The following is a 24,396-nucleotide window of genomic DNA, read 5'->3' as shown; positions in this document are numbered from 1 at the left end:
ACGACTGAGCGACTTCACTTTCACTTTTCCCTTTCATGCATTGGAGAAGGAAATGGCAACCCACTCCAGTGTTCTTCCCTGGAGAATCCCAGGCACGGGGGAGCCTGGTGGGCTGCCGTCTATGGGGTCGCACAGAGTCGGACACGACTGAAGTGACTTAGCAGCAATAGCAGCATACATAAAAGGATAGAGGAAGTTCTGGAAAGATCTCTGTGAAACCATTATCAGAAAGAACAAGAATGAAATTGGTGGGAGGAAGGGAGAAAATAAGGTAGGGAATCAGGAAACAAAGGGGCACATTTAATCTTGACTTGGTATTGTTTGGACTTTTAATAGGATATATGCATTTTATCACCTGTATAATTTTAGAAATGTAATAGGGCAAATGGAATAAAAAATATTTAATCCCACAAATGAACTGGGATGACGACGACGATGATGACTGTCTTTTGGTTCAGTCTCCTCCTAGCTTTCCTAGCTCTAGGTTTTGTTGTTCTTTTGATCACAATACCAAGACGACTAGCCTGGTCCCAAGGCTGCTCTCTTTTCTGCGGGCGCTCTTTCGGTCCTGTTGATGGTGTCTGGTGGATGTTCCCCCAGGCGTGCCTGAAAGCCTCCATCCTCGCCCGGGACTGCGCCACGGCCGCCGCCATCGTGTTCCTGAGCGACCGTCTCCTGTACGGGCTCGACGTCTCGGGCCAGCTGCTGCAGGTCGCCAAAGCGCTGCACAGGCTGCAGCCCGCGACGCCCATCGCCCCGCAGGTGGTCATCCGCCAGGCCCGAATCTCGATGCATGCAGGTAGGCTTCCTCCGGCGGGCCCCCCCTTGTCCCGGAGGCGGCCCGTCCGGGGCTCGTCTGCCCTCGGGGCTCTTTGACTTCCGCGGGGCCGACGGGAACCGCGGCCCGCCGGCCTCCCTCTGCAGCCTCCCGCGCTCCCGGCCGGCCGGCCTGCCGCGGCGCCCTTCCACCCGCCTCTTGCCAGCACAAAGGCCCTGGCATAAAGGGTTTCAGAGCCAAAAGCAATAGAGAAAATTGTGAAAGGGGGTGGAAAATACTAATTGGAGCTTTTGTCGTCTAACAAATCTGTCCCGCTGCTTTCAAACAGGGGTATCTGAATTGCTGTACTTCTGACCAAGAGCCTTTAAAAAGCAGATTAGAATTCTACTATTTTCTCTTAGCTCTCCTGTCTCCTTTCTGTAGGGCCACTTGACTATGCTAACAATAGAGCTGACAAACCCACTGAAGTAATTTGAGATTTTTTTTCCATCACTAGGAGCACCGGTACAGTACCTGATTAGGCCTTAAAGTATCTTTTTTTTTCTTTCTGTCACTTTGAATGAAATGAAAAATGAGGCTGACATTCTAACTGAGGCTGTAATGTAGAGGAGGGCTGGTGGGGGTAGGGGCCTGCTCTGTGTTACAGCAAAGTTCACTTCCATAGAATTCTTGAATTATTTAAATTACTGATAACCATAAGGTTTTAAATGCAAGTTGCCTCTGCCAGAAACAGAACTGGCTCATTTTTAAAACTGGGTTTAGCTATTGCTATTGTTTTAATAACTCTGTACTTGAAGAGGTTAAAATATCTTTTAACTACTTCGTTTCCTTTGAAAAGGATCTGTACTGACTATACTGAATGAGACAGTTGCTGAATGCAGAGAGGGGCAGAGATAAAAGGACAGAGAAATGGGCTTGTGGAGGCTAACTTTTCAAAAGCCCAAGCTCATTCACTCTCAAGTTCTTGCAGCTGTGTGTAAATTGTACCCGGGTCATCTTATAGTTTTCTAAAGTAACTACATCAACAGAGTTGAACTTAGGAAATAAAAAGTGTTACTTCAAATATCCATAATTGGGGACATTTTTATAATGTTTGGGGTTTATCATCTTTAAAGTATGAGAGAAACCTAACCACTAATGTTCCTCCTGACAGCATCAGATGGAATGATGTGTCAGCAGAACGTTCTCTGGTGAGGGGGCGGTGGCACCGAGAAATGAGGGCTGGGTGTGGGCAGGCAGTGTCCTAATGTTTGTTCTCACTAAATAGAACTTGGAACAGAGGGCATGTCTTATAATACACTGATTTGCTGTAGTGCGACATGTTAATCAAGGTCAAGTTGGTAGGCAGGCGTGTTGATAGCTTTGCTTTACACAAGCAAATAATCTTTTCACTTATTTGGTTGGTTGGTTGTCTCTCACATCTCTAACCAAGGTAGTATCGAGTGTTTCTCCTGATGATGGGTTAAGCCTTGCTACCATCATGAGCAGTACACTTCTCTGCCCACATATCATATGTCTAAGGTAAAAGTCCTAGATCTTTTTCTCCAACAGTTGGAGTTGTCATTTCCTCAAAGATACTACCAGAGGTGCCACAAGAAGACAAACTCAGCCTCAGGGTTAAGTGCTTACTTGTGAACATCTGCCCCCAAACATCCCTTGAGCCTCTACCTACTCTGGGTTTCCCAGAGAGAAAGGGGGGCTTAGAGCAGGGGTGGTGTCCTGGAAAGCAGAGAAGGTACAGGGGAAGGGCATCTGAATCCCCAGCATTTGGGAAACGATGATGGAGCAGAAGTGTGTGTGATACTATAAGGGTAAGGAAAAGGAACGAAAATAATGCGAGGGGACAGCACAGTCTTCTTGTTTTGCCCTTTGACCTAGCCCTTCCTGGTATCCACTCAAAACACATTCCAAAGGTCTGAGTGTTCAACATCATGAGATTTCAGAGGCAAAAGAGGATGCCCTGGGCCTGCTCAGCTCACTCTTGCCTGAAATTAGACAAAACCTTTCAAGCCACAATTAGAAATATAGATTCAGACTTACAGTTCCATCAACATGGAGAAGGCGGAATCTTCTCCCATTACATAAATATAGTAAATTCAGTGTTTTTAAATGCATGAAAGATAGATGTTCAAAGTCAGAATAGTAGATTACTGCTCCTGACACTATAGCCAAAGGGATTTACACTTGGATACAGTCTAAGAGAAGGGATTGCTGCCTTAATTCCTGTGCAGGGACAGGGCCTTGGGCTTCATGGGGTGCAATATTTGCATAAAGCTGGAATTCTTAAAAGTCTGCACAGCTATGAAATGGGACTGAACAGCTCTACCAACCCAACTAGAGAAGTGGGGGAGGGAAGCCTGCTCTCTGCCCAAGCTCTGAGATGGAAGCCAAATATATACATATATTTTGTTGTTATTGTTCAGTCACCCAGTCGTTCCTGACTCTTTGCGACCCCATGGACTGCAGCACTCCAGGCCTCCCTGTCCCTCACCATCTCCTGGAGCTTGCCCAAGTTCAGGTTCATTGCATTGGTGACGCTGTCCAGCCATCTCATCCTCTGATGCCCTCTTCTTCTCCTGCCCTCAATTTTTCCCAGCATCAGAGACTTTTCTAATGAGTCGTCTGTTTGTATCAGATGATCAAAATACTGGAACTTCAGCTTTAGCATCAGTCCTTCCAGTGAATGTTTAAGGTTGATCTCCCTTAAGATAGACTTGTTTGATCTCCTTGCTGTCCAAGGGACTTTCAGGAGTCTTCTCCAGCACCACAGTTCAAGGGCATCAGTTCTTTGGTGCTCTACCTTCTTTATGTCCAGCTCTCACAACCGTACCTGACTACTGGGAAGACCACAGCCTTGACTATATGGACCTTTGTCAGCAGAGTAATGTCTCTGCTTTTCAACACGCTGGCTAGGTTTGTCATCGCTTTTCCTGCCAAGAAGCAATTGTCTTCTTATTTCATGGCTGCAGTCCTTGTCCACAGTAATTTTGGAGCCTGAGAAGAGGAAATCTGTCACTGCTTCCGCTGTTTCCCCTTCTATTTGCCATGGAATAATATATGTATATATCCATCCAAAAAGAAATAGCAGCAAGTCTATGCCAGGGGTCCATGTGGAGTCTGAATTTACCCACAATTATCCCAGCAAGTAATTAAGAGAAAACTAATTCAGTACTGAAATTTCTGGGGCCTAGCAGATCAAGTACAAACCTATGCTCCAGAGAAACATCCACGCTCCAGAGGTGTCTCTCAATGTCCCGACCGGAAAGGTACACAGTGTCACTTCTGCCGCATCCTCTGTCCACAGTAGGTCACAGGGCCACTTCAGGCTCAGGGGAAGGAAAATAGATTCTAGATTCCACTTCTTGTTGGAGGAGTGGCAGGGTCACATTGCAAAAGAACATGTGGGTCGAAAGAGATTGTTGTGACTGCCTGTTGAACACACTCTGCCACAATCAGGTATATGGCTGTGTGTGCACTTTGAAATAGGGTGGTCCAGAAAGGCCTTATGAGACAGTGAAGTGACATCTGAGCAAAGACCTAAAGGAGAAGGGAACAAGCTTTGTAGATATCTGAGACAGAAGCATTCCAAACTAAAATAATTGTAAATACAAAGACCCTGACATGGGAACAAGCCTGACAGGTTCAAGGAATAGTCAGGAAGCCACTACCACCAAAGTAGGAATGAGGATGAGGGAAAGAATGGTAGAGATGAGGTCAAAGAAGTCCCAGAGGCCAGACCATGTAGGGCTTAGAGGGACCTGGAAGCGGAAATGGACAAAAGGATAAATGATTGAGATTCCTACTTACATTCATAGATTAGGCCTATGAATTCATAGGTTAGGCCTATGAAATAGTCATTCATAGGTTAGGCCCCTCCTATGTAGTGTTGATGAAGTCAGTGAAAAGTTTACAAAGAACTTCTCTGCCAACCCCCTAAAAAATTCCTTCCTGATAATTCTATTGTGGTCTAGTCGCTAAGCTGTGTCTAACTCTTTGCGACTCCATGGACTGTAGCACACCAGGCTCCTCTGTCCGTGGGGTTTCCCAGGCAAGAATACTGGAGTGGGTTTTTTGTCTCCTTCTCCAGAGGATCTTCCTGACCCAGAGATTGAACCTGGGTCTCCTACATTGCAGGCCGTCTCCCGCATTGCAGGCGGATTCTTTACCAATTGAGCCAGCAGGGAAGCCCTGATAATTCTGTAAATAGTCCTGTTCACTTCACAGGCAACTCAACCCTACTTTTGGAGTAGAGTCCTGGCATAGTTTTCACAAGAAGGAGATGCAGCCTCTGAGAAAGATTTGCCTATACTTCTCAAGCCTTACTCTGTATGAATGGATTGTTTATTCATATAAATGAATACATGTGTATACATATACATGTGTATATACATGTGAATCTAATTGCAGTTTCAGTTACTACATAACTTCCCATCTTACAAATTCCTGAAAACCACATCTTCTTTTTCACTTCTGTGTGATGTAGTTACTGATTTTAAAGTTTAATATAGGATGTTTCCCTGTTATAATGTGTTAACCTTAGAGCATGAACAGCAGTAGTATTTAAAGCACGTGTTCAGAACTAATTATGTGGCATTTGGTTGCTTCTTTTCAGGGAAACTTTTAAAAGCAGAGTATATCCTGAGCAGTCTAATAAGCAACAGTGGAGCAACGGGTAAGGTGCTGTCATATCGTCACCATAACCTTCATGCACTGTCCCTACCAGAATTCCAGTTCAGAAACAACTCAGTGACCTCATAGTTACTGTGCACTGGATATTCCCGAACTCCCCGGAACTGGCTCTGCCCCAATGAAAGAAGTGGCTTTGGTCGAGCAGTTTACTTCTCTATGTTTCCATTTTCTCTTATCAAAAATGAAAACAAAACAACCAAGTCTTCTAATATTGCCCTGCTTTATTGTGGAGGGTGCTACCTAATCAGCATTCGTTGTGAAAGTAGGTAACTCCCTGGGCTTCAGAAAAGGCTCAGCTGAAGCTTTGTAAAGAATTATGAATGAAAATTGAGCCTGCAAGTTCAGGAGAATACACTTACAGCTTTATGTATTTACGTGATCTGAAAAATAAACTGTATTTGGCTACAGAGGAAATGTAATAAAAATGTATTTTGAAATGGATTTTTTAGAATATTTAATCATACATGAAAGGAAGTCCTAATAGTTGAGTAACAAGTAATTTAAGCCTCAGATATCTTGTCTGAATTTCTAGGCATTCAACAAGTGTCCCAACAAGTTGAACACAATGCCCACCCAACTTTTTTTATCCCTATTTTTTGGCTGTGCCACACACGGCATGTGGGATCTTAGTTCCTGGACCAGGGATTGAACCTATGCCCCCTGCGATGGAAGTTCAGTGTCTTAACCACTGAAGCTAGGGAGGTCCCCTAGTTGACTTTTAAGCTCAATATACTTGGATATAAGGTCCCAAACTCCTTGAAACTTGTAGACATTTCCAGTGGGAAGCCAACTGGACGTAAAAATATTGACCATATAAAGCCACCATCACTAACCTACAACATGCATCTTTTCCCATCTTCTGCACTCCCCAACACACACACACGTAGATTAAAAGCCAGGGAGAAAGTAAGGGGGTCAGTGTGGTAGAGAACAGTGAGAGATTATGATAAAGAGCCTGACTATTTTTGATGTTTGGCCACTGGCAGTTATCAGGCCCCAGCTTCTTCCCCTTGTGCCCCACATCTGGACAGGCTGAGTTTTTTTTAAGCTCATTTATCAGTAAACCTTGGCCTAGCTTGTGGGAACCTTAACCCCAGCCCCACACCCTAATCAAAATAAAAAGAGAAGCTACCCACCACTCCCTTCACTTAAGTCAAACGGACCAGCTTAGGTGCCTTCCCTGCCCTCCTCAGCAAGGCTCATTATGTGAGTACTAAATCTTTTCATATCCCCTCGGTGCATGTGTGCAATCATCAGTTTCAACATCCAAACCAATTTTGGGTGAATGGGATGGATCCCGCCCTTCTCTCAGGAACCACAAGACAGTGGGGGTGACAGCAGTTAATTAATCTGGGAAGCCTTGGAGGCAAGACCATTGAGGATGAGCCCTGCAGTAGGAGTTGCAGGGAGCAGAATCCCAGGTAGTGGGAATGACAAGTGCAGATACCATGAAGCAAGTAAGTGTGTGTGTGTGTGGGTGCACGCATGCAGGTGTTCAGTCGTGTCGGACTGTTTATGACCCTGTGGAGTGTAGCTCACCAGGCTCCTCTGTCCGTGAATCTTTCCAGGCAAGAGTACTGGAGCAGGTAGCCATTTCCTACTCCAGGGGATCTTCCCCATCCAGGGATCGAACCCGCATCTCTTGCACCTCCTGTATTGACAGGCAGATTCTCTACCACTAGCAAGAGTTGGCTGCTCTTATAAGGGACACAAGCAGAGCCCAGTTGGTTATGGGGAGAGGTGGGGACCAGGCAGGAGTCAACTCCTGTGAAGCCTTGTAGGTTATAGGTTAGACCTTACTCTACATACAGAGAAGAGGTTGTCTACCGAATCTGTGTCACATGTGTTCGTGAAGGCTTCCATGACCATAGTTTTATTTCACCAGGCTATTTCTGTAATAATTCAAGGCCAAAAATGTTTTCCTTTTCCCCCCTCTTTTATTGTAGGTACCTGGCTGTACGGAAATGAAAGCGACAAGGTCCTGGTGCAGTCAGTCTGCATACAGATAAGAGGGCAAATTCTGCAGAAGTTGGGTACGGTCATCCTCTCAGTCTTGTTTACCAAGTCTGCCTAAGAGATTTCACTGTGGGCTTTTCTCATTGGATCTGGTTGATATTGTTCCACTTCCCTTAGTTTCCTCATCAAAAAGAGACTGACACTTAAGATGCCAGGAATATTATGACCATTAACAAAACAAAATAGTTTTCTGTTGAGTTTTGTTAAAGAAACTTGCGTTTCTATATTGTGACTTTGCTTGGTAATATTTCTGGCATCTGGCTGTCAGTTCAGCAGGACTTCATGTGATAAGTGACACTCTTATTCTAAACCTATGCTGATAACTGGGCTTCCCAGATGGCGCTAGTGGTTAAGAATCCACCTGCCAATGCAGGAGATGCAAGAGACACGAGTTCAGTCTCTGGGTCAGGAAGATCCCTGGCGTAGGGAATGTCAACCCACTCCAGTATTCTTCCCTGGAAAATTCCATGGACAGAAGAACCTGACAGGCCACATGCAGTCCATGGGGCTGCAAAGAGTCAGATATGACTGAGTGCACACACACACCCTGATAACTTACCCATGTGTTCCTCGGAGGGTATTTCTGAGTTTTACTAGCAAAGCTTGCTGCTAAGTCACTTCAGTCATATCCGACTCTGTGCAACGCCATAGATGGCAGCCCACCAGGCTCCCCTGTCCCTGGGATTCTCCAGGCAAGAACGCTGGAGTGGGTTGCCATTTCCTTCTCCAAAGCATGAAATGAAAAGTGAAAGTGAAGTCGCTCAGTCATATCCGACTCTTAGCGACCCCATGGACTGCAGCCTACCAGGCTCCTCCATCCATGGGATTTTCCAGGCAAGAGTACTGGAGTAGGGTGCCATTGAGAACCTTAATTGTATTTTAAAATGCAAACTAATGTATCTGAAATTTTTAAACAGAAGGTGGTAATTGTTTTCTTGAACATAATGGAGATAATCATTTATATATTAATATATTTCATATGTACACATGTGATATGTAATATTTCTTACTGTTTGCCTGTGATAGGGAAAAATTATCTGTATTAAACCAACTGGAAAAGCAGATTGTTGTTTTTCTAGCAGGTTGCTATCTGCTCATTGCTGTCAATCTAGTCTAGTTGTAAATTTTCTTACAAAATGCAAAATCATCTTTCTGTATTAGTTTTTAAAAGTATTTTCTGACACAAGAGCACAGATACTAACAATTTGTCCTGTCTCCTTTTTTGCAGGGATGTGGTATGAAGCAGCAGAGTTAATATGGGCCTCAATCATGGGATACCTGACACTTCCTCAGCCAGATAAAAAGGTTGTTTGTCTCATATTTATTTTCTTATTTCCTATATTTGCCTTTGGTAAGTTATTACCTTATGGCACAATTGAGTTTATAATTTATCAATTTTATTGGTTATATTTTTGTTGATTCGTCTGGTTTATTGACTGCCAAAGCCTTTGACTGTGTGGATCACAGCAAACTGTGGAAAATTCTGAAAAAGATGGGAATACCAGACCACCTGACCTGCCTCTTGAGAAATCTGTTTGCAGGTCAGGAAGCAGCAATTAGAACTGGACATGGGACAACAGACTGGTTCCAAATCAGGAAAGTACGTCAAGGCTGTATATTGTCACCCTACTTATTTAACTTATATGCAGAGTACATCATGAGAAACGCTGGGCTGGAAGAAGCACAAGCTAGAATCAAGATTGCCAGGAGAAATATCAATAACCTCAGATATGCAGATGACACCACCCTTATGGCAGAAAGTGAAGAGGAACTACAAAGCCTCTTGATGAAAGTGAAAGAGGAGAGTGAAAAAATTGGCTTAAAACTCAACATTCAGAAAATAAAGATTATGGCATCCGGTCCCATCACTTCATGGCAAATAGATGGGGAAACATTGGAAACAGTGACAGACTTTATTTTCTTGGGCTCCAAAATCACTGCAGATGGTGACTGCAGCCATGACATTAAAAGATGCTTACTCCTTGGAAGAAAAGCTATGACCAACCTAGACAACATATTAAAAAACAGACATGTTAATTTGCCTACAAAGGTCCATCTAGTCAAAGCTATGGTTTTTCCAGTGGTCATGTATGGATGTAGGAGTTGGATTATAAAGAAAGCTGAGCGCCAAAGAATTGATGCTTTTGAACTGTGGTGTTGAAGAAGACTCTTGAGAGTCCCTTGGACAGCAAGGAGATCCAACCAGTCCATCCTGAAGGAGATCAGTCCTGGGTGTTTATTGGAAGGACTGATGCTGAAGCTGAGTCTCCAATACTTTGGTCACTTGTTGCAAAGGACTGACTCATTGGAAAAGACCCTGATGCTGGGAAAGACTGAAGGCAGGAGGAGAAGGGGACGACAGAGGATGAGATGGCTGGATGGCATCACCAACTCAATGGACATGAGTTTGAGTGAACTCCAGGAGTTGGTGATGGACAGGGAGGCCTGGTGGGCTGCAGTCCATGGGGTCGCAAAGAGTCAGACAGGACTGAGCACAAGCATGAATGAATGAACAATAGGACCAGAAACATTTTAAAACTCCCTCTCTGTCTTGCTCATCCTTACTCACATCTAGACTCCTGGCATGTATTTAGTGTTTATCTGTTTGCGACTATCTGTTTGTATATAAATAAATATACATTTATTTATTTGTATATTTCTATATAAATAAATATACATTTATTTCTACTGGTATTGATTTTATTATATATTTAGCCTTTACCTCATTCCATAGCAAAGCTGGTTTGGCTCAATTGCATTCTGTAAAATCATTCTCCTTTGGTTAAGTGGGAAAAGACCTCAGCCGTTTACATAGCATCTTTATTTGAGAAATTGAGAAGCAACATTAGCTTTCCTTCATGTACTCATCCTCTGTGACTGTGAGAACATTCTCCTCATTAACTGAAGCTTTGGGTTATACATTTCCCTGAACTGTGTTAGCAACACTGCTGCCTACAATCCTTTTAACAACACAAATGGAGTTGGGGGTGGGAACTCTTGATTGGGTCGGTTCTGTATACCTAGCATTGTGGACAAGTTCATGTCGACGATCGAGCAAAGCCCTGCTAAGAAGTAGCTGAGTTTACATTACGCCCATTCCTCAGGATGTGATAATCTTTCAAGCCCAGTGACATCCAGTCAAGAAGTATCCTCAGAGTCATAATAACAAATGATAATAATAAGCAGTGGTTCATACGGAGGGCTAATCGTTGACTTTGGGACTTGAGAGCAAGAATTGACTGTAAGTTCCTCATCTGTGTTTTGTTTGTATTTCCTTGCAGGGCATTTCCACATCGCTAGGTATATTGGCAGACATCTTCGTCTCCATGAGCAAGAAAGATTATGAAAAGTTTAAAAGCAATCCTGACATTAACCTGGTAATCATCACTTGGCAACCTACTGTGCCAGAGTGGCATCACCTACAAAACTGTCAGTGTTATTCTTGGTTCATTCTCTCTCCAGGAGTCAGGGAGAGTATCTCCCTGTATCTCCCCTCACAGTATCTCACAGTATCTCCCCTCTTCGAGTAATGTGAACAAGCCTGAGAAACAGTTCCTATGCTGTCCCATTTGGCTATATTACCCCAGCACCAGACCTTTAGAGGTACTAGGGGAAAAAAAGAATGAATGAAGAATGAAATCAACGTGATAAATGCTTTGAACCCCATGATTTCCTTTCAGATTATCACAAAATTCAGTTTCTACACTTGAACTCTCTCAATGACAAAGTAAAAGGGTAATAACTTTAAGACTTTAATTACAGTCTGTTCAAATCAGGGCATCAGTTGCTTGTCCAGGCTCCTATCTGTAATAGTCATGATTATAAATATTTATTTATTGTTTTATAACTCAAGAAGTATGTGTACATATGTATGTGAGCCACACACACCACATCTACCTAGGCGTAAGGTAGAGCAGAATGTGTCACTCGCATTTTAGAGGAAAGTAAACTAAGGTCTAGAGAAACTAGGTAATCTCCGCAACCTGCACAGTCAGTAAGAAAGAGAACTGGGAGCAGAAACCAGATCTCTAACCAGTTCAGAGCATTGCACAGACATTGACTGCTTTCCTGCACTGCACTCAAGTTGACATTTTAATAGTATCATCAACATTGCCTTTTTTTCAAATACCAAAACTACAATAGTAGCTGTACTCAGTACTAATTAGTGTAGCATAAGAACACATATTAGAGAAGGCAATGGCAACCCCTCTAGTACTCCTGCCTGGAGAATCCCAGGGATGGGGGAGCCTAGTGGGCTGCCGTCTATGAGGTCGCACAGAGTCAGACACGACTGAAGCAACTTAGCAGCAGCAGCCGCAGCAGCAAGAATACATATAGCTTGCTGCTTCTACTCTGAACCTTAGCAAAACGTTGCTTTTGCTATCAGACAGACCAAAACACAGAAAAGGGGTTATGTTCCTTGTCCAGTGACGTTATCTCTGAGGATTGTTTAAAATTGCAAACTGCCCTCCTGCCTTGGACCTCCTTGACCTCTTCTTACTGTATTTTTCTCTGGAACATTTATTGCCATCTCAAATATTACACACTTTACTTATTTTGTGTGTTTTTGATCCCCTCCCCTTAATAGAAAATAAGTTCATTGCAGGCTCACTGTCTCCTCTCTCCTTCGTGGCTAGAACAGCGCTTGGCACATGGGAATACTCAATACATATTTCTGGAATAAATGAATGAATCTTGTTTGCTATGAAATTTTGTACATTAAAGCCTTCTTTTCCAAGAACAATGCATAAATCATTAGTGAATCTGACTGCAAAACGCTCAGAGTTCTGTGAACAGAGAGCTGCATGATCCTTTGAAGAAACTAGTCTGAATTACTTTGCGTGGGCAAGCAAACTACAAATGTTGGCACATGTGAGGCTGTCTCTGTGGTGCGAGTTGGGGATGGATGGTGTATGGGTGTGGGGGAAAGGATGGTCAATGTCCTGGGGTCTTTACCCACTTACTCTTTCTTGGCACGGTTCTGAAATGGTTGTGGTGAGGCGTAGGGCACCCCTCAGAATCTTGAAAGAAAAGCAAAGGAATTTTATAGCCTGTCTTTTGCTAATGGGTAAATAATTGTCAACAGTATACACTCGGCCTTTTGTTTTCTCACAATACACTTGTACTCCTGTTCCCTCGCAGCGCTTGCTGAAGGAGTTTGACCACCACTTGCTGTCAGCCGCTGAAGCCTGCAAACTGGCAGCTGCCTTCAGCCCCTACACGCCCCTCTTCGTGCTCACGGCTATGGTAAGCAGGGCATAGCCCGTCCTTGCTCCTCTCCCCAGTGACAGACATCACCAGGGGGAGGGAAGAGTCGCACCTTAAGATAGGATTTGTGTGCATCACTAGGTAATTGTGAGCGGACTTCATGTATGTAGAGGTCAGATCAGTCAGAGTAGTGACAACCTGCTGATGGGGAGCTAAGTTACTGCAGCCGGGGGATATGATGTCAGAATCACCTAAAAGCCCTTTCAAAATACATATTCTTGGGCTCTACCCTAAATCCACTACATGTAAAGGCCTGGGATTCTTACCCAGAAATCATTCATTATGGAATACCTCCCAGGTGATCCAAATATCCAGAGGGATTTGGAAGCCACAAGTCTATTGTTTTGACCATCAATAAACAAATTATGTGTTTGTATATAACAAAATTATTTCGTCCATGTCCCATGTATAGACTCTGTTTGCTGAAAATAACATTAGCAACAATGACAGCAATTTTATCATCTTTGATCAAAAGCATCAGGGCTACAGTAGGATGGAAGCTAAAGCTAATTTCTTACCCCTTCGTGCCAACCAATCACATATGTCCTAGCCCCTTCTCCTGAGGCATCAAAAAGACCACAGGTCCCTGACTCAATGTTTATGTATTTTTATTAGAATATCCAGGGCACATTTTTTTTTAAAAATACTATTTCTAATATCTGTCCTCCAGGAATGAAAACTTTTCCCTGATTCGCTTACAGTTTCTAATTCAGTGTCTGATTTTGTATCTGATATTTTCCTCAGAATATCCGTGGCACATGCCTCTTGTCATATAGTAGTTCTAAGGACTGTCCTCCAGGAATGAAAAGTTCATATCTAAGTGAAGCCAAAGAAGCCTTTGAAATTGGTCTCCTCACCAAGAAACGTGATGAACCAGTTACGGGAAAACAGGAGCTCCATAGTTTTCTTAAAGCTGCTTTTGGTCTCACCACTGTGCACCAAAGACTCTATGGGGAGATGGAGACCGTCCGAACAGCAAGTCAGCTCTGTAGTGAAGCTATGGGAAAGCTGTATACTTTCAGCAATTCCTCCAGAAGTCAGGAGAGAGAAGCTGTCTCTCAGGAAATCATGTCTGTTATCACCCGGGTGAAGGAACAGTTACAAGTTCAAAGCTTCTCAAATTTAGATGACAAGTCTTACGTTCCAGAGGGATTCAGGTGTGGGTCAGAGAAGCCCATCTTACTTGGGCAAGTGGATTTCCCAAAAATCCTTGGAGCCTATTCACAGCACCACACTTCAGTGTGTGAAATATTTGAAAGCACGTGTGGAAACAACAAAAATAAACAGAAAGGTATGAAAACAGGAGTCTGTATCACGGATCTAAAAACAGAAACAAAAAACATAGATACCCTGAGTGCCACGGAGGACAAAGCACATTTTGAAAAAGGCATGGTGATATCTTCCTCCCGGATGGCGATGAACAGTCAGGAGAAACTCAGGAGGGCGGGAAGGAGAAACTGGGCCGGTTCTGATGCGTTTCGAGTCTCTGTGGATGAAGATGTGGAGACCGAAGCTGAGTCAACAGACCACAGCAGTGGTGGGGGAGCTGTCCTGAACAAGTCTCTGAGTGACAGCCCGAGCTCCAGTTCTTGGAGCAAGTTATCAGGGTACCAGTCTTCTACAAGCTGGGAGGAAGTGAATTATGTTGATGATATGTCCGCAGGAAGAGAGCTGAGCAAGGAGGAGCATCTTGTGGACACGCAGTGTTCCACTGCCCTGTCAGACGAGCAGGAGGTGAATGGGGCGAGCAGAGCTGAGCACCCACTGTCTTCAGAGCTGCATGGTCTGTCTCTCCAGGTGCCCAGGGATGACAGTTTAGAGTCTTCTCAATGTCAGCTGCACGAGTCCATGCCCTTGGCAACCTTCCCACCTCATAGCACAACAGACATTTCATTGGCCTCTGGTGGAGGGTGGTTTAAAGGAGGCATGCAGGAAGTTGGAAATGTGGGGTCCAGAAATACTTCTGCTCATTCCAGACCCTCATTTTGTTCTGCTTCTTGGACTTCTGATTCTGGTTGGCCTAAGAACGTGGCCTCATATCCTTCCATCCAAGAAGAAGAAACCTTTGAAACAATTGATGAGTTTCGAGATATCAACGATGATGCCAAGGACGAGGATGAAGAAGAGAAGAGAGAAGAAATCAAAGGAGGCACAGGTCCTCCATTTAAAGATAGCCCCTGCTGGGTTGACCCAGAAGGAGAAAGAGCAGAAGATGTTCCCGTAGACTTCCACTCAGTCGTGGACAAGTCTCTGGACAAAAGTTCCACAGTAGCATGTAACTCTTACACTCCTCATTGGCTTGTTCAAAACCCTAACTCAGGAAAAAATGGTTGCTCAGTCAAAGAGCAGGGCATTGACCCTGATGCCTCCACGGTGGGTGAGGAGAGCCCACTGCTGGGCAGTGCAGATGTTCACACCACGAGCACACGTGGCTCCCCTAGACTGTGCACTTGGAAGCAGCCGCCCATTCAGGGAGCCCAGATCCCCAGTTCCTCAGTAACCAGTAAGACTTCCACCCCTGTCCTCAGCGAGGACTGCACTACCACGGAGGAAGCAAATGAACCTGGAAACCTGCTAAACTGCAGCCAGAACTCCAGCCTATCCTCACCTTGGTGGCTGAAATCACCGGCAGTCTCCAGTGGTTCTTCTGAGGGAGAAAATCCATGGTCTTTTCTGAATTCCAGTGGAAGTTCTTTTGTTTCATTGCCAGGAATGACAAAGCAGGCGATCCTTGAGGCCCGCACCCTGCAGCCTGATGACTTTGAAAAACTCTTGGCAGGGGTGAGGCATGATTGGCTGTTCCAGAGACTGGAGCATACAGGCGTTTTTAAATCCAGCCAACTCCACGGAGCACATAGTAAGTACACCCTTTCAGGAAGCATCTCTGTATGTTGAGGGCCCTCTGACGTTTCTGTTCTGTGGATCACTTAAAGCTTGTGAAAGGTATAGACAGCTGTGATGCTTTGTGAGTGCACAGAGAAAGATGTAGTTTGGGGGCCTTCTTCACTCTGTGATGGACTCTAAAGGTTGCAAAGAATAGAGGCTCACTCAAGCTGCCTCATACATTGGAGATTTGCTACATAGGCAGTAAGGGAGGATCTTACCAACCGTGGGAGCAGTCATCAGTCAGGGTTTGAAACAGCTCTAGATGCCGTATATACTGTCTGTCTCCTCTGTTGATTCTCATTGCCACAGCTGGTTTTTCTCTGTTTCCCATTCAAAACTCCAGGGAATGGAGTTTGCCCTAGTTACACATCATCCTTCTAGTAGGCACTCGTCATGTTCACACCTTTGCTGAGTGGTTTCTTGCCAGGCTCTGCATTGATCACCTGCATTTAGCCGCTGCTTCCTACCTCAGGAACAGCACAAGGAAGCCTGAGCTGGGGCCACCCAGCAGTCAGTGCATCTAACGCAGCTTAGAAGCGGTGGAGAAGCTGGGGAGAAGACAAAAGAAGGTTCTTCTCTTAGCCCAGAGGATCACATTGTAATAGCCTCCAGGGTACTGAAGAATTATTTGAATGAGGAAAAAACTATTGTAAAATGCCTTTCAGAGGAAACAAGCTATGTGGATTGCTAAGTACTGGATACTAACGTAGTAGTTCTCAACACTGGTACCACATGAGAATCTCCCAAGAGGCTTTTTAGCTCTTTAAATCTCCCAGTGCCTCACCCCAGAGATTCCAGTCTCATGTGTCTATGGTGTGGGTCCAGGCATCTGTATTTTTTGAGCTCCCCAGTGATTTTTTTGTATAAAGCCAATGTTAAGAACTTCTGCTTCAAAGTATTTCAGTGTTTTACCTGGCACCTTGAAGTCAGACTAAAAGATCAAATTGTGGCCAAAAGAAGCAAAATTTTCTAATAATAGGGTTTCCCTGCTTACTGTGAGTTTATGCGGTTCCAAAGCCACATTTCTGAGAGTTAGGTAGCTGCTTTACTGTTTTGTCTGTGTGCCATTTTATGGGTGAAAAAGCACATGGGAGGAAGCAAGCCCCAAAGTTGAAGAAACTGGACAAGTTATGCATCCTCTCCTTGCTTCTTCCCTTCATTCACTGCCCTTTCTACATGTGTGTACATGCAGCTCACCTTCGTTTCTTTCCCCAGCTTCTCTGAGTCACCCAACCCTGAGCATCATCTCTCCACACCCCAAACCTGTAGGCTTATCTCACTTTAAATATTCTCTCCTCCTGAGTCTCCTGTTCATTTATTCATTACCACAACCTAGTCACTGGAGGTCCTTGTTCACTTTATTTTAACTTGGATCTCAAAATGTTGCATTTCTTTCTTAGGGTTCATGTTGGTCTTCCCCCTCAAAGAGATCCTTTCATGCTTGCGCTGATCTTCCTTTCTTTAAGGTGAAAACAACCCTTATTTTTTCCTCTTTATCTTTTTCTTTTTCAGTTGAGTTTTCATCTTTGTACAGTAGCTATATTTTCTCAGTAATTCCTGGAGTTTCCCAACTTAAAATATGTAAGAGAAAATCTGGTTGAACTTTCATATGGAATCTAAGATCCCTGGAGTTGCCAGGAACTTTTGGAGAAAAATTATTCAACTTATTTCTATCTATGTGATCTCACATAGGTAGCAGCCTCTTTTATTTGAGATTCCCAGATAATCAGAAGAAGTTGTATTCACATGTCACTTGTTCTAAGATGGTCTCTGGGCTTTTGCTGTTTGAAAAGCCCTTTTATTTTTCATTGCTTTCATAAAGAAGCTCTGGCCTTAATACCTTGCCATCACAAACAAGAGATTTTGTGAATCAAAGGCAATTTTCATTGTAATTTCTCAAACTTTGCCTTTTTATTGTACTTCACTAACGTTTTAGTAATAGTCATAGAACAGGATAAAATTTGAGAAAATATATTAAAAAGTTGAATATGTCAAATGAACACAGATTGGTACCTGTGTTACAATTCATCTTATCTGAGAATTGCAAGATCTTTTTGAAAAATAAGGTCAGTATTCATCTTATCTTTTATTCAAGGTGCTCTTTTGTTAAAATATTCCAAGAAATCTGAACTGTGGACAGCCCAAGAAACTGTTGTATATTTGGGGGACTATCTACATGTGACAAAGAAAGGCAGACAAAGAAATGCATTTTGGGTACATCATCTTCATCAAGAAGAAACTCTGGGCAGGTATTGCTTGAAAACATATATAATAATGTGTAATGGCTTGATTTGTCCCTTCTGTTAAGTAATTGTTTATGAGACTATAAAAAGGCTGGAAAAAGTGGCTAAATGTTTTCTAATTCAGCTCCTTTTCCTCTTCCTCATTAGCTAATTAATAACAGTTACCATAGATGGTTGGATGGCATCACCGATTCAACAGACATGAACTTGGGCAAACTCCAGGAGATGGTGAGGGACAGGGAGGCCTAGTGTGCTGTAGTCCGTGGGGGTCACAAAGAGTCAGCCATAAAAAAAAAAAAACAAAGAGTCAGGCATGACTCAACTGAGCGACAACCATCATAGATAGAGAACCCACATTATGTCAGCCATTGGGCTGGATGTTTTATGTACATGATTTTAAACCCCTTGGAGAACATTAACTCCATGGTACAGGTAAGAAAAATAGAGTTTCTTGCCATATGACAAGTCAGACAGTCTTGAACACTCTCATTGAAAATGCTGGCAAAAAAGGCTAGTTAAACCATGCAAGTCACACTTCTAATTAAATGAGTGAGCCTGGAAGAAACGGCACAAAACTCCTCTGAGGCCAGTAATGAAACATATTCAGGGATGTAAGTGAATGCTGATTCCTTAAGACACTTCTCTTTAGAGGTTTTGGGCAGGGGTGGGATGAGGGAGCAACTAGTGATAAAAGTTACGCATGAAAGGGGATGAGTTCAGAGACCACTGATATAAAGCATTGACTCAGGAATGACTATATCCTCAAAAACAAAAACAAAGGTTAATTTAAAAAATGCCATGTCACTGAAGCAAATAACCTACAAAGATTTTTTGCTTGGCCTTAATTCTCGATGACAACTTTAAGCAAAACTCACCTGCAAATTAGTGATCACAGGTGGTCCTCGTTTGGTATAAGGCCTAATTTTATACCATATGTATATTTTAAAGACCCTATGGAGCAAGATTGTTAAAGTAGACCTTGCTCTTTTCCCAAATCCAAAAATTATTAGAAATAAATAGGAAGAGAAAAAGAGAGAAATCGGGAAATTCTTAAATAGTAGAAATACATTTCTTGAAAAAGATGTTGATAATAATAACAATAGTAAACATGTAAATTTCATGTGCCAGGCCCCTGTTTTAAGTCATTTATATACTAACTTAATCAGTCCTTACAAAACCCAATGAGGTAGGTACTATTGTTATCCCCACCCTACAGATGAGGGAGCCGAGACACAGAGATGTTAAGAAACCTCCCCAAGTTCGCACATCAAAGTGGTGGAGCCAGGTGATACAAGTATAATTGTGTACCCCCCCCCACCCCAAATTCAAGTTGAAGTTGTAACCCTAAGTAACTTAGACTGTGATCTTATTTGGAAATGAAGTCACTGCAGATGTAATTAATTAAGATGAGATCAAACTGGAGTAGGGTGGGCCCAGAATCCACGACGACTGGTATCCTTATAAAAGAGAGGAAATTTGGAGATAGAAACCCGGTTACCTGAGGAACATGGTCCATCTAGATACCTGCTTATTTATGTATTCATTTGATCATCAGAGGTTTATGATTGCCCACTATGTACAAAGTATGAGACTGGGACTTTGTGGGCAGGAAACTCTGGTCTTGCTCACCCCTGTCCCTGGTGTCTAGAACTGTGCCTAGCACAGAGACTGTGACTTTCTCCCAGCCCTCACCTCCCACACTTGCAAGATTTCAGTCTTGCATCCTCAAAGGTCATTCTCTTCCTTAGTTGCCATACATTCAACTGTTTACTCAACTTTCTTACAAGAGTGAAAAGAAAAAACAATCTTGGTGCCTGGAAAAAAAAAAAAGAAACATACAGGGAGGATGCGTGTGAAAATTGTAGCTACATGGCCACCAAGCCAGAACCGTCTGGAAAAGTTGACAGTCTGGAAAAGCTCCTTCTCTTGCGTCTTCAGAGGGAGCATGACTCTGCTGACACCTTGACCTTGGACTTGTAGACTCTAGAACTATGAGGGATCAATTTCTGCTGCTTAAGCCACCCAGTTTGGACACTTTGTTACAGCAGTCTTAAGCAACTAACACACCAGGATACCTGATAGGAGGATCTGAGATGGGATATAAAATAGAGAAAAAGAGACACGGAAGATGGAGCAAGAGGGTCTAACGTACATCGGATCAGGAAAAGATAACAGAGCAAATAGGAAAGAGTTATTATTTTAATAAAGCATTTCTGATAGTTTTCCAAAATTGCCCCAATATATTAATCTTCAAATACAGGAATCACAGTGAATCCTGGATAGTATAAAAAGTGTTGTACATATATTAGGTGATGATAGAAAGCAAGCATTTGTAGAGATGAAGTAATCACGAAAGGAAGGGGGAGAGAAGGCTTCTGGTTGATCTGTTGACCTGTATAAGGGCATGTTGCAGGCAGTGAAAGATCTGGTTCCAGAGTCCATGCATTTTCCAGTACCCTGGCTGGCTTTCTTGACTTACCCACATCTGGTGAACTGCTACAACAAGTGGACACTTTCTCATACAAGGAGAAAATAAATCGGTATCACCCCTGGGTCAATGTATTCATCAGGGTTGTCCAGAAATGCAGAACCAATAAGATGTATATGTCTATGTGTGTGTATGGGGGTGTGTGTGTGTGTGTGTGCTGTGCTGTTCTTAGTCACTCAGTTGTGTCCAACCCTTTGTGACTCCATAGACTACAACCAGGGTCCTCTGTCCATGGGGATTCTCCAAGCAAGAATACTGGAGTGGGTTGCCATACCCTCCTCCAGAGGATCTTCCCAACCCAAGGACTGAACCTAGGTCTCCCACATTTCAGGCAGTTTCTTTACCATCTGAGCCACCAGGGAGGCCCAAGAATACTAGAGTGGGTAACCTCTCCCTTCTCCAGGGGATCTTCACGACCCAGGAATCAAACCGGGGTCTCCCGCATTGCAGAAGGATTCTCTACCAGCTGAGCTACCAGGGAAGCCCATATGTATGTGTGTGTGTGTGTGTGTACAGAGATTTATTATTAGGAGTTGACTCACATAATTATGGATGCTCTCAAGCTTCAGCATCTGCTGTTGACTGGATATTCAGGAGAGCTGACGATCTATAGTTCCAGCCCAAACACCAGCGGGACTGAGGCCCAGGAGGAGATGATGTTTCAGTTCAAGTCCAAAAGCAGGAAAAGACCAGTGTCCCGGATCAGAGGCAGTCAGCAAGAAGAATTCTCTCTTACTTGAAATAAGCTCAGCCTTCTGTTCCATTTGGCCCTTCAGTTGATTGGCTGAGGCTCACCCACACTAGGGAGGGCAATCTTATTTACTCAGTTTACTGATGTGAACATTAGACTCATCCAAAACACTCTCACAGAAACACTGTGAATAGTGTTTGACCAAATATTTGGGCACCCCGTGGTCAAATCAAGATGACACATAAACTTAAGCATCAGGCAGCTAGTATGAATTGTGTGCCATTGTTCAGGTGGCGCTTACAAAACTATCTGAGTCATGAGATAAGATGATATTAACTAAGATAGAAAAAAAGTAACGTCTTTCAAGCATTTTTGCATCTCTCTCTTAGTCTCTTCTCTCTTACTCTAGAGTAGGATCACTGTGCATCTCTTTCTGTGGCTTTTCTGCATTCACAGATACGTTGGGAAAGAATATAAGGAGCAAAAGGGGCTCTGGCACCACTTCACTGATGTGGAGAGGCAGATGACCGCACAGAACTACGTGACAGAATTTAACAAGAGGCTTTACGAGCAGAAGATTCACACGCAGATATTCTACATACCAGCCTCAGTATTGCTGGTAAGGTTAAAGAAATCAGGGGCATGATTAAACAGGTCTAGAAATATATTTGGGGGCTTCCCAGGTGGCACAGTGGTAAAGAATCCACCTGCCAATGCAGGAGACTTGGGTTTGACTCCTGGGTCGGGAAGATCCCCTGGAGAAGGAAATGGCAACCCACTCCAGTATTCTTGCCTGGAGAATCCCATGGATCAGAAGAGTCTGGTGGGCTGAAGTCCATGGGGTCGCAAAAGAGTTGGACATGACTTAGTGAGAGAACAATAACAGTGCTCCTAAGTAGCAAAGCCTGAGTTCAAAGGCTGAGATCTACTGACCTCAAAGTGAGATCTACTGACCTCGAAACCCATGGCTTTCCCCATTGTTATACATCTCCTGTTTCTATTTTTCAGATTTTAGAAGGCAAGACAATAAAAGGATGTGTCAGTGTGGAACCTTACATGCTAGGGGAATTTGTAAAATTATCAAATAACACAAAAGTGGTGAAAACAGAATACAAAGCCACAGAATACGGCTTGGCTTATGGCCACTTTTCTTATGAATTCTCCAATCATAGAGATGTTGTGGTTGATTTACAAGGTATGTGAAACTGGGAATTATTTTTTGTCTTAGGATTATTTATATGTTAATGTGAGGTTTTATAACTAGTGCTTCCCTGGTGGCTCAGACAGTAAAGCGTCTGCCTGCAATGCGGGAGACCCGGGTTCAGTCCCTGGGTCAGGAAGATCCCCTGGAGAAGGAAATGGCACTCCACTCCAGCACTCTTGCCTGGAAAATCCCATGGACGGAGGAGCCTGATAGGCTACAGTCCATGGGGTCACAAAGAGTTGGACACAACTGAGCGACTTCACTTTCTTTCTTTCTTTTGCTGCTGCTGCTGCTAAGTCGCTTCAGTCGTGTCCGACTCTTTGCGACCCCATAGACGGCAGCCCCCCAGGCTCCCCTGTCCCTGGGATTCTCCAGGCAAGAACACTGGAGGGGGTTGCCATTTCCTTCTCCAAAGCATGAGTCATTATTTAATAGGTTGTTTAGTGCACAGGCTACTATTTGGAATTAATCAGTCTTGCTGTAGATAGCAAATGACGGATGGGAAAATTTTCTAAAGCTTCTACAAGTGTCTGAGGGCATCAGGTGAGGAGATCTGGCTCACATTTTGTTGGGCTTAATTCTAGAGCAAATCCATAACAGTTTTCTTTTTTAATTTTACTCCAGTGGATTTGGGTGATGCAGGTTTCTTAGGACTGTGTTTTAGTATGTCAAAACACACTTTCTTTGCTCTAGCCCTTTACCTTCACTACAGGTGTGATATTGGGTTTCACAAGTGGGATCATTATGGAACAGCAAGCTGTATACCTAAATCTAGCTTCCTTTAAAATCTGCATTAATATGTAAATTTTGTTTCAATTTGGTATTTTATCTAACAGAATTATTAGCCATCATTCTGTATTTAAATGATAAATGAGTTTTGTTATGATTATTTCTAATAATAATCCTCCAAGATGTTTCTATCCCCCATCCACCACATTTATCATCACTCTGTATTATGTATTTTGCTTACTTATATCATTTATTGATCTTCACAAGAATGTGACACTGAGTACAGAGATTTTTTTACTAGCTTGTTCACAAAACACAACAGTGTTTTGTACAGTGTGTACACTCAATAAATATTTGTTAAATGGACAGAGGAATGTATGAATTGATGAGTAAGGCATTAAAGAAACTTCTGAATCATGAAAGAAAAATATTCAGTGTGATTTAATAATTACACTAAGTGCATGCTATTGCTAATTCCTTGAAAATTGGTTGTCTGGGCATGTCATATTTGACAAATTTAATTACCCAATATTCAGTTCTTCTTAGACCAATGATTGGAATATGCCACACCAGATCCCTTAGCAGAAATTTATTATTCTTCAACCATAGGGCTTCCCTTGTGGCTCAGCTGGTAAAGAATCCACCTGCAATGAGGGAGACCTGGGTTCGATCCCTGGGTTGGGAAGATCCCCTGGAGAAGGGAAAGGCTACCCACTCCAGTATTCTGGCCTGGAGAATTCCATGGACTGTGTAGCCCATGGGGTCACAAAGTGTTGGACACAGCTAAGCGGCTTTCACACAATAGGATGACCAAGTTACCAAATGTCTATTTCACTGTATGTATATTATATTTTTTCTGAAACACTTTGCTGAAATTTATAGAGGACTTAATTCTCAGACATATTTGCTTATTTTTCAGGTTGGGTGACTGGGAATGGAAAAGGGCTCATCTACCTCACAGATCCCCAGATTCACTCAGTTGATCAGAAAGATGTCACTACCAATTTTGGAAAGAAAGGAATTTTCTACTTCTTTAATAACCAGCATGTGGAATGTAATGAAATATGCCATCGTCTTTCTTTGACAAGACCTTCGATTGAGAAACCAAACAATCCATAGACTATCTGGAGTGGTAATGACCACTCAATGCTGCTCACCAATGCTGGGCTCTCCTCTCCATCCAGACACACAAATGATGGCACAGCCTGGTCCTTGGGTTCTGGTGGGCCATGGGACTGGCTAGCCAATAATTTTTGAGAGGAATTGAAGAGTATCTTCTTCAGGCCAATATTCAGCTGCCAGTGCAGCACTCTACAGAGTCTCTCCCTCTGCACAATTGCCAAGAATACATCAGAAGTCCCACAATGAGAAGAACTCAGGAAAGAGCTCCAGTTGACCCATGAT

The 24,396-nt window shown here is 43.2% G+C and overlaps 1 protein-coding gene across 1 annotated transcript in view; it reads left to right on the top strand.

Moving 5' to 3' along the window:
- The window catches only part of ALPK1 (alpha kinase 1), a 64,231-nt gene extending 40,120 nt beyond the window's left edge, over window positions 1-24,111 (top strand). The window contains exons 4-14 of the mRNA XM_052642185.1: window positions 601-799; window positions 5,391-5,450; window positions 7,414-7,500; window positions 8,712-8,788; window positions 10,765-10,860; window positions 12,626-12,730; window positions 13,496-15,608; window positions 17,733-17,886; window positions 21,516-21,678; window positions 22,068-22,254; window positions 23,912-24,111. Of these exons, the coding sequence (XP_052498145.1) occupies window positions 601-799; window positions 5,391-5,450; window positions 7,414-7,500; window positions 8,712-8,788; window positions 10,765-10,860; window positions 12,626-12,730; window positions 13,496-15,608; window positions 17,733-17,886; window positions 21,516-21,678; window positions 22,068-22,254; window positions 23,912-24,111 (3,441 nt within the window). The remainder of the gene's footprint in view (window positions 1-600; window positions 800-5,390; window positions 5,451-7,413; window positions 7,501-8,711; window positions 8,789-10,764; window positions 10,861-12,625; window positions 12,731-13,495; window positions 15,609-17,732; window positions 17,887-21,515; window positions 21,679-22,067; window positions 22,255-23,911) is intronic.
- Window positions 24,112-24,396: the final 285 nt, after the last annotated feature.

Source organism: Budorcas taxicolor, chromosome 6 (genome assembly GCF_023091745.1).
Source record: "Budorcas taxicolor isolate Tak-1 chromosome 6, Takin1.1, whole genome shotgun sequence".
In the NCBI taxonomy this organism is placed as follows: domain Eukaryota; kingdom Metazoa; phylum Chordata; class Mammalia; order Artiodactyla; family Bovidae; genus Budorcas; species Budorcas taxicolor.
Note: the sequence above shows the minus strand (reverse complement) of the source record. Positions and strands in the feature narration are given on the sequence as shown.